We start from the raw sequence: 10012 nt of genomic DNA on the forward strand, positions 1-10012 counted from the left end.
TTTCAAACGTACAGACTTTAATGCTATGGGAAAGTACCTGAAGAAAGAGCTGTTAGGACATAAAGCACAGTTACTTACCGTAACAGGTGTTATCCAGGGACAGCAGGCAGATATTCTTTACGCATGGGTGACGTCACCGACGGAGCCCTCGGTACGGACCTTTTTACTAGAAAGTTCTAGTTGGCCGCACCGCGCGTGCGCGAGTGCCTTCCCGCCCGACGGAGGAGTGCGTGGTCCCCAGTTAGTATAAGCCAGCTAAGAAGCCAACCCGGGGAGGTGGGTGGGACGTAAGAATATCTGCCTGCTGTCCCTGGATAACACCTGTTACGGTAAGTAACTGTGCTTTATCCCAGGACAAGCAGGCAGCATATTCTTTACGCATGGGTGACCTCCAAGCTAACAAAGAGGGAGGAGGGATGGTTGGCCATTAGGAAAATAAATTCTGAAGTACAGATTGGCCGAAGTGCCCATCCCGTCTGGAGAAAGCATCCAGACAGTAGTGAGTAGTGAATGTGTGAACTGAGGACCAGGTGGCCGCCTTGCAGATTTCCTCAATGGGTGTGGAACGGAGGAAAGCAACAGAAGCGGCCATAGCTCTCACCCTGTGGGCCGTGACAGCACCGTCCAGTGACAGACCGGCCCGAGCATAACAGAACGCGATGCAAGCTGCAAGCCAGTTGGATAGCGTTCGTTTAGAGACCGGTCGACCCAAACGATTCGGGTCGAAGGTCAGGAAGAGCTGAGGGGACAAGCGGTGAGCCCTTGTACGATCAAGATAGTAAGCCAGGGCACGCTTGCAGTCAAGACTGTGCAATGCCTGTTCCCCGGGATGTGAATGGGGTTTCGGGAAGAAAACAGGCAACACAATGGACTGGTTGAGGTGAAAAGCTGAGACCACCTTGGGGAGGAACTTTGGATGGGTGCGCAGAACCACCTTGTCTTGGTGAAAAATAGTGAACGGTGGATCGGCAACCAGTGCATGAAGCTCACTAACCCTCCTGGCAGAGGTGATGGCAATGAGGAAAAGCACCTTCCATGTCAGAAATTTGAGCGAAGTTGTGGCAAGTGGCTCAAAAGGAGGTTTCATGAGGGCAGACAAAACCACATTCAGGTCCCAGACGACCGGGGGAGGCTTCAGAGGTGGTTTGATGTTGAAGAGGCCCCTCATGAATCGGGAAACCAGAGGGTGAGCCGTGAGGGGTTTTCCTAGAACAGGCTCATGAAATGCCGTGATGGCGCTGAGATGGACTCTGATTGAGGTAGACTTGAGGCCTGCGTTGGACAGGGAGAGCAAGTAGTCCAGAACAGTTTCCACCGCTAAAGAGGTGGGATTGTGATGATGACGGAGGCACCAAGAGGAGAACCTGGTCCACTTCTGATGGTAACATTGGAGGGTGGCCGGTTTCCTGGAGGCGTCCAAAATGAGACGGACAGGCTGAGATAGATTTCCTGGAGAGGTCAGCCCAAGAGAAACCAAGCTGTCAGGTGGAGCGAAGACAGATTGGGATGTAGTAGAGACTGATGCTGCTGTGTAAGTAGAGTAGGAAACAGAGGTAGAGGAATGGGCTCCCTGGAGCTGAGCTGAAGCAGGAGGGAGAACCAGTGTTGACGAGGCCACCGGGGAGCTATGAGGATCATGGTGGCTCCGTCCCTGCGGAGTTTGGATAAAGTCCGCAACATCAGAGGTAGAGGAGGAAAGGCATAGAGGAACCGATCCGTCCAATCGAGAAGGAATGCATCCGGGGCCAGACGGTGAGGAGAGAAGAGTCTGGAGCAGAACTGGGGCAGCTGATGGTTGTGAGGGGCTGCAAATAGGTCCACTTGCGGAGTGCCCCAGCGAGCAAAAATGGAGAGGAGCGTGGGAGGATCCAAAGTCCACTCGTGAGGTTGCAGGATGCGACTGAGATTGTCGGCCAGGGAGTTCTGTTCGCCCTGGATATAGACCGCCTTGAGGAAGAGACTGCGGGCCGTGGCCCAGGTCCAAATGCGAAGAGCCTCCTGACAAAGGAGGCGAGATCCTGTGCCGCCCTGTTTGTTTATGTAGTACATGGCGACTTGGTTGTCCGTGCACAGGAGCAGAACCTGAGGACAAAGAAGGTGCTGGAAGGCCTTGAGAGCGTAGAACATGGCTCGTAGTTCTAGGAAATTGATGTGATGTCGACGCTCCTGTGGGGTCCAAAGACCTTGGGTGCGTAGGTCTCCCAGGTGAGCTCCCCATGCATAAGGGGAGGCATCCGTGGTGATGATCATGGAATGCGGGGGCAGATGAAAAAGAAGGCCCCTGGAAAGATTTGATGAGTTCAACCACCATTGTAGAGATCGCTGAAGAGACGATGTCACAGAGATGGGATGAGAAAGAAGATTCGAGGTCTGTGACCACTGGTTGGCCAGAGTCCATTGAGGTGTCCTGAGGTGGAGTCGTGCCAGGGGAAGCACATGCACCGTCGAGGCCATGTGTCCCAGGAGGACCATCATCTGTCTGGCAGAAATGGAGTGATGAAGGAGCACCTGACGACACAGGCGGAGAAGAGTCCGCTGTCGGTCGAAGGGGAGAAACGCCCTCATTAGTGTGGTGTCGAGAACTGCTCCAATGAACTGAAGGCGCTGTGTGGGAAGCAGATGCGACTTGGGGTAGTTGATCTCGAACCCCAGCAGATGGAGGAGAGAGATGGTATGATGGGTGGCTTGTAGCACAAGCGGAGACGTAGGTGCTTTCACCAACCAATCGTCCAAGTAGGGAAACACCTGGAGGTTGTGAGACCTGAGGAAGGCCGCCGCCACAATGAGGCATTTGGTGAACACCCTGGGTGATGAAGCGAGACCAAAAGGTAGCACTTTGTACTGATAATGGCGATGGTGCACCTGGAATCGTAGGTAGCGACGTGAGGTTGGATTGATTGGTATGTGAGTGTAGGCCTCCTTGAGGTCCAGGGAACATAGCCAGTCGTTCTGAGAGAGATGAGGGTAAAGCGTGGCAAGGGAGAGCATTCTGAACTTCTCCTTGACTAGACACTTGTTGAGGTCCCTGAGATCGAGAATGGGACGTAGGTCTCCTGTCTTCTTTGGAACCAGAAAGTAACGGGAGTAGAATCCCCGGCCTCTTTGTTCCAGAGGCACTTCTTCGATGGCATTGAGGAGAAGGAGGGATTGGACCTCCCTCAGGAGGAGGGGGGTTTGAGTTGAAAGAGAAGCAGACTCTACGGGAGGATTGTCTGGTGGAAGAGTCTGGAAGTTGAGGGAGTAGCCGTGGCGGATGATGTTGAGGACCCACTGGTCCGATGTGATGACCTCCCAACGGCTGATGAAGATGTGAAGCCTGCCTCCGATTGGCTGAGGAAGAGGCAATGAGGGTGGAAGACTGGCTAAGCCCTGGAGAGAGGAGTCAAAAGGGCTGAGAAGGTTTGGCAGGAGGAAGAGGCTTGGCAGGTTGATTAGACTGGGCACGAGCCTGAGTGTGTTGGTGTTGGCGGGCCCGCCTAGGTTGCTGTGAAGGTGGGTTGAGCGGCCTGGCAGAGAACCTGCGTTGATATGAAGTCTGCGGTCTGTAAGGACGAGCAGGAGGAGCCTTTTTCTTTGGTTTAATGAGAGTATCCCATCTGGTCTCATGGGCGGAGAGTTTCTGTGTGGTGGTATCCAGGGACTCTCCGAATAATTCGTCTCCCAGACATGGGGCGTTGGCTAGTCGGTCTTGATGGTTGACGTCCAGATCAGAGACCCTGAGCCAGGCCAGGCGGCGCATAGCCACAGCGATGGCAGATGCACGGGAGGTGAGCTCAAAAGAGTCATAGATAGAGCGCACCATAAATTTTCTCAGTTGAAGCAGGCTGGAGATGTGCTGCTGGAAAAGTGGAACCTTGTGCTCCGGCATGTACTTTTGCATGGTGGAGAGTTGCATTACCAGATGTTTCAGGTAGAATGAAAAATGGAAGGAGTAGTTGTTTGCCCTGTTGGCAAGCATGGCATTCTGGTAGAGCCGCTTGCCAAACTTGTCCATAGTTTTGCCCTCTCTGCCAGGAGGGGTGGAGGCGTAAACACTGGAGCCCTGAGTCTTTTTTAAGGTGGACTCTACCAGGAGAGATTCATGGGGCAGTTGGGGTTTATCAAATCCTGGGATTGGTATGACCCTATAGAGGCTGTCCAATTTACGGGGGGCCCCAGGGACAGTCAGCGGGTTCTCCCAATTTTTATAAAAAGTTTCCCGTAGGATATCGTGCACGGGTAACTTCAGGAACTCTTTGGGAGGTTGATCGAAATCCAATGCCTCCAGGAAAGCTTGTGACTTCTTAGAGTCAGATTCCAGTGGCAAAGACAAGGCCCCTGACAACTCCCTGAGGAATTTAGAGAAGAAAGATTGTTCAGGTTTAGAAGTGGTATCGGGTGCCGAAGGCTCTTCGTCCGACGACGATGCATCCTCCTCGGTACCGGGAGGGGATTCTTCCCATAGGTCCGGGTCTCTGACATCGGTGTGTGCGTGTCGAGAGACCGGAGTGGAAGGCTCGGTATGGTGAGTCTTAGACAAAGACTTACCTGAGCGTACCGAGACGTTACCGGGTGATGAAGACCTGTGTCCGTCTCGGTCCCGGGAAGAACGGTGCCGGTCAGGGTCGTGGGAAGACCGGTGCCCTGCTCGGTCCCGAGGAGGATCGGCCGTCGTCAAGGCGATAGTCTCGGCATGGGAATGGAGATGTGGTGCCGAGAGAATGGGCATGGAGGAGTCCATAGGTACCGATGGAGTGGATACCGGTTGGACGGTGTGGGGCTCGGGCCGGTCTGGTACCGAGAGCAGCGGTGCCAAGATAGAGGGTAAGAGCTGCTTAAGTTGCTGGTGGAGTTGTTCCTGCAACTTGTCCTGGAGGATGGCCGCAATGCGGTCATCCAGGGGAGGCACCGGAACCACTTTTTTCTTCTTTGGTTCCATGGGTGCCGCTCTACACTCCGGCGATGAGGAGGCCGATGACGAGGCACTCACCGATATCGGAGTGGAGCGTTTCTTGGCTCGGCGTGGAGCCGAGAGGACTGGTGTCGTCCCCGAGGTGGGAGGGCGCTCAAGGGTGGAAGGCTTCTTAGCCGGCTTACCTGGCGCCGGAGGCGCCGATGTCGTCTCAGGCGGCGTCGAAGTGGTCGGTGCTGATTTCGACGGTGCCGCAGATGAAGAGGTCGAATCCATAGTCGGGCCGGTGCCGAAAAGTAGATTTTGTTGGATTTGACGATTCTTCAAAGTGCGTTTTTTAAGAGTGGCACAGCGGGTGCAGGAGTCCGCCCGATGCTCCGGTCCCAAGCACTGCAAGCACCAATTGTGTGGGTCAGTGAGGGAGATCGGGCGTGCACACCGCTGGCACTTCTTAAAACCGGGCTGCGGGGGCATGAATGGGAACACGGCCTCCGCAAAATCAAACCCCGAGGCCTGGATCGTGACAACAGGCCCCGCCGGGGCAGGAACGAAATAAAGCAAAAAGAAAATATTTTTTTTTTTTTTTGTAAATTGAAAGAAAAAAGCACCCGAAGGTGAAAAAACCGAAAAAATAACGCGAGCGGGAAGGCAAAAGGAAGTTTTCAACGACGTTGAAAAACACACGTCTTCTTCGCTCCGCGGAAACGAAGAAACTGGGGACCACGCACTCCTCCGTCGGGCGGGAAGGCACTCGCGCACGCGCGGTGCGGCCAACTAGAACTTTCTAGTAAAAAGGTCCGTACAGAGGGCTCCGTCGGTGACGTCACCCATGCGTAAAGAATATGCTGCCTGCTTGTCCTGGGATAAAAGGACATAAGAGGAGGACATAAGAGAAGTGGAAAGACAGTGGTCTAAGCTGAAAGGAGCGATAAAAATGGCTACGGACCTTTATGTGAAGAAAATCAATAAAAACAAGAGAAAAAGGAAGCCGATATGGTTCTCCAACCTATGGCTGAGAAAATAAAGGCAAAAGAGTTGGCGTTCGTGAAATATAAAAAAAACCCAAGAAGAGGGGAGCAGAAAGGACTACAGGGTGAAACTGAAAGAAGCCAAGAGAGAGATACGTTTGGCGAAAGCACAGGCGGAAGAACAAATGGCTAAAAATGTAAAAAAGGGAGACAAAAATTTTTTCAGATATATTAGTGAAAGGAGGAAGATGAAAAATGGAATTGCTAAACTAAAAGATGCTGGGAACTGATATGTGGAGAGAGATGAAGAAAAAGCAAATGTTCTAAACAAATACTTCTGTTCTGTGTTCACAGAAGAAAATCCTGGAGAAGGACCGAGATTGTCTGGCAAAGTTACACCAGAAAATGGAGTAGATTCTGCACCGTTCATGGAGGAGAGTGTTTATGAGCAACTTGAAAAACTGAAAGTGGACAAAGCGATGGGACCAGATGGGATCCATCCCAGGATACTAAGGGAGCTCAGAGAGTTTCTGGCGAGTCCTATTAAAGAGTTGTTCAACAAATCTCTGGAGACGGGAGTGATTCCTGGGGATTGGAGGAGAGCGGATGTGGTCCCTATTCATAAAAGTGGTCACAGGGATGAAGCAGGAAACTACAGGCCGGTGAGCCTCACTTCAGTTGTTGGAAAAATAATGGAAGTGTTGCTGAAAGAAAGGATAGTGTATTTCCTTGAATCTAATGGGTTACAGGATCCGAGGCAACATGGCTTTACAAAAGGTAAATCGTGCCAAACGAACCTGATTGAATTTTTTGATTGGGTGACCAGAGAGCTGGATCGAGGACATATGCTAGATGTAATTTACTTGGATTTCAGCAAAAGCCTTTGATACAGCTCCTCATAGGAGGCTGTTGAACAAACTTGAAGGGCTGAAGTTAGAACCCAAAGTGGTGAACTGGGCTAGAAACTGGCTGTCGGACAGACGCCAGAGGGTGGTGGTTAATGGAAGTCGCTCGGAGGAAGGAAAGGTGACTAGTGGAGTCCCTCAGGGTTCGGTGCTGGGGCCAATCCTGTTCAATATGTTTGTGAGTGACATTGCTGAAGGGTTAGAAGGAAAAGTGTGCCTTTTTGCAGATGATACCAAGATTTGTAACAGAGTAGAGATCAAAGAGGGAGTGGAAAATATGAAAAAGGATCTGCAAAAGTTAGAGGAATGGTCTAATGCCTGGCAACTAAAATTCAATGCAAAGAAATGCAGAGTAATGCATTTGGGGATTAATAATCGGAAGGAACTGTACGTGCTGGATGGAGAGAAGCTTATATGCACGGACGGGGAGAGGGACCTTGGGGTGATAGTGTCCGAAGATCTAAAGGTGAAAAAACAGTGTGATAAGGCAGTGGCTGCTGCCAGAAGGATGCTGGCTGTATAAAGAGAGGCGTAGTCAGTAGAAGGAAGAAGGTGTTGATGCCCCTGTACAGGTCATTGGTAAGGCCCCCACTTGGAGTATTGTGTTCAGTTTTGGAGACCGTATCTGGCGAAGGACGTAAGAAGACTTGAAGCGGTACAGAGGAGGGCGACGAAAATGATAGGAGGCTTGCGCCAGAAGACATATGAGGATAGACTGGAAGTCCTGAATATGTATACCCTAGAAGAAAGGAGAGACAGGGGAGATATGATTCAGATGTTCAAATACTTGAAGGGTATTAACGTAGAACATAATCTTTTCCAGAGAAAGGAAAATGGTAAAACCAGAGGACATAATTTGAAGTTTAGGGGTAGGAAATTCAACGGCAATGGTAGGAAATTCTACTTTACGGAGAGGGTGGTGGATGCCTGGAATGCGCTCCCGAGAGAGGTGGTGGAGAGTAAAACTGTGACTGAGTTCAAAGAAGCATGGGATGAACACAGAGGATTTAGAATCAGAAAATAATATTCAATATTGAACTAAGGCCAGTACTGGGCAGACTTGCACGGTCTGTGTCTGTATATGGCCGTTTGGTGGAGATTGGGCTGGGGAGGGCTTCAATGGCTGGGAGGGTGTAGATGGGCTGGAGTAAGTCTTAACAGAGATTTCGGCAGTTGGAACCCAAGCTTTGGATTCTTGCCCAGAAATAGCTAAGAAGAAAAAATTTTTTAAAAAAATTTAAATTGAATCAGGCTGGGCAGACTGGATGGACCATTCAGGTCTTTATATGCCGTCATCTACTATGTTACTATGTTACAAATTTGTCTCCATGTCATTCTCTAGTACTGATGGACAGCAAGACCCTCATGGTCTCATTTGTGTTCATGACACGAGACAATCAAAATTATTTTTATAACGATAACTCACTGCTGCTAATAGAGGTGAATAAAGTGGAACCAGGCTCTGGACTTTCAGGAGTATAAAATATCAAAGTTTATTGGTGTTGCAAAACAAATTAAAAACACAATGTCATAAAAATCAGACAAATGGCAACAGTTAAAAAACATAAAAATTGTAATGTCTATGAAATGAACAGACCCTACACGTTCTGTATTTCGGCAATGAATTGCCCTCCTCAGGGGTCCTTAGCACAGTGGGCTAAAAATCAGGTAGAATCGTGCCGGAAAAAGTCTTTAAAAAGATTCGAGCTACGGCGAGGGAACATTTTAAAGACTTTTTCTGGAACAACTAACACTGTCAGTGGATTTGCCCAACAGTACACCCCACAATGCTGCCTGATTTTTAACCCACTGTGCTAAGGACAATTTTTATATTTTATAACTTTTGGCATCTGTCTGATTTTCATGACATTGTGTTTTTGTTTTGCAACACCAATAAACTTTGATATTTTATACTGCTTAAAGTCCAGGATCTGGTTCCACTTTTTCTCCTCATCCATTGACTTTTGTGGTACCAAGGTCCCTTGCTGTGGGTAGTAGGACCACCATTAGGCCTTAGACCACCTCACAGTGTCGTTTGTATCTCATTCCACTGCTGCTAATAAACATGTAAATTAATCCGTTACCCAGTGAGAGCAGGGTTTGATAGTTGTCCTTCATCACCTCCCTGTAGAGCTGCTTCTGCTCTTCATCTAAATACTCCCACTCCTCCTGGGAGAAAGAGATAGCGATGTCCTCGAACTTTACAGGCATCTGAAATAGAAACCAGAAACACACTCAGCCTCTTTTGTATAATTTACATTCACATAACCCACAGTCCCAGGGTAGTTGTGTTTGAGAAGAGCTGCCAGTGCTGGGGCTGAGTGAGGCTGATGTTTCTGGGTTTAAATAGTTCACAGCCACCTAACACACAATCCCAGAGTATCTCTCAAGGGCAGATGTACAGAATTGACCTTCACATAACCCACAGTCCCAGGGTAGTTGTGTTTGAGAAGAGCTGCCAGTGCTGGGGCTGAGTGAGGCTGATGTTTCTGGGTTTAAATAGTTCACAGCCACCTAACACACAATCCCAGAGTATCTCTCAAGGGCAGATGTACAGAATTGACCTTCACATAACCCACAGTCCCAGGGTAGTTGTGTTTGAGAAGAGCTGCCAGTGCTGGGGCTGAGTGAGGCTGATGTTTCTGGGTTTAAATAGTTCACAGCCACCTAACACACAATCCCAGAGTATCTCTCAAGGGCAGATGTACAGAATTGACCTTCACATAACCCACAATCCCAGGGTAGTTCTGTTTGAGAAGAGCTGCCAGTGCTGGGGCTGAGTGAGGCAGAGGGAGATGCTTTGGGGTGGATAGAGAGTATTTCAATCCCAGAGGAGGGTTCTGGGCACTGAAGGGTTTCTGGGTTGGTCTCTCTCCTTTCAACAAGACCCACCTGGGCAGAAGCTCCTGCAGCCATTTCCCAGGATCAGGCTTTGCCTCTTGCAGTGATCGGGAACCGGAAGTTTCGGCTCAATTGGAGGAAGAAGAAAAGACTCGTTTCCTGTTGTTCACAGGGTGATGACATCACGAAAGGGGCGGTGCTTGAAGCCGAGGGGTTTCTTCTTGGCTCTACCCCTTTCAAGAGCTGATTGGTCAGAATGTTGCTGGGAGTGGAAGAGAAGTGGAAGGTTCCACCCACTAGCTCTGAGAGGAGGATTTTCAGCTCCTGGCACTCATTGGTCAGAATAGTGCAGGCGGAATTACAGTTAGTAGCCCCTCCGTGGAGCTCCGCCCCTTTTGTGACGTTTT

The 10012-nt window shown here is 49.9% G+C and overlaps 1 protein-coding gene and 1 pseudogene across 2 annotated transcripts in view; both read right to left on the bottom strand.

Moving 5' to 3' along the window:
• Positions 1-9923, bottom strand: part of LOC117355267 (gastrula zinc finger protein XlCGF28.1-like) — a 36522-nt gene extending 26599 nt beyond the window's left edge. For both annotated transcript variants that reach the window (XM_033933570.1, XM_033933569.1), the window contains exons 1-2: positions 9657-9923; positions 8849-8975 (exon numbers count right to left, since the gene is read on the bottom strand). In XM_033933570.1, the coding sequence (XP_033789461.1) occupies positions 8849-8975; positions 9657-9680 (151 nt within the window). In that variant the 5' untranslated portion in view covers positions 9681-9923. The remainder of the gene's footprint in view (positions 1-8848; positions 8976-9656) is intronic.
• Positions 1-10012, bottom strand: part of LOC117355254 — a 623529-nt pseudogene that overhangs the window by 474501 nt on the left and 139016 nt on the right.

Source organism: Geotrypetes seraphini, chromosome 2, assembly GCF_902459505.1.
Source record: "Geotrypetes seraphini chromosome 2, aGeoSer1.1, whole genome shotgun sequence".
NCBI classification, from domain to species: domain Eukaryota; kingdom Metazoa; phylum Chordata; class Amphibia; order Gymnophiona; family Dermophiidae; genus Geotrypetes; species Geotrypetes seraphini.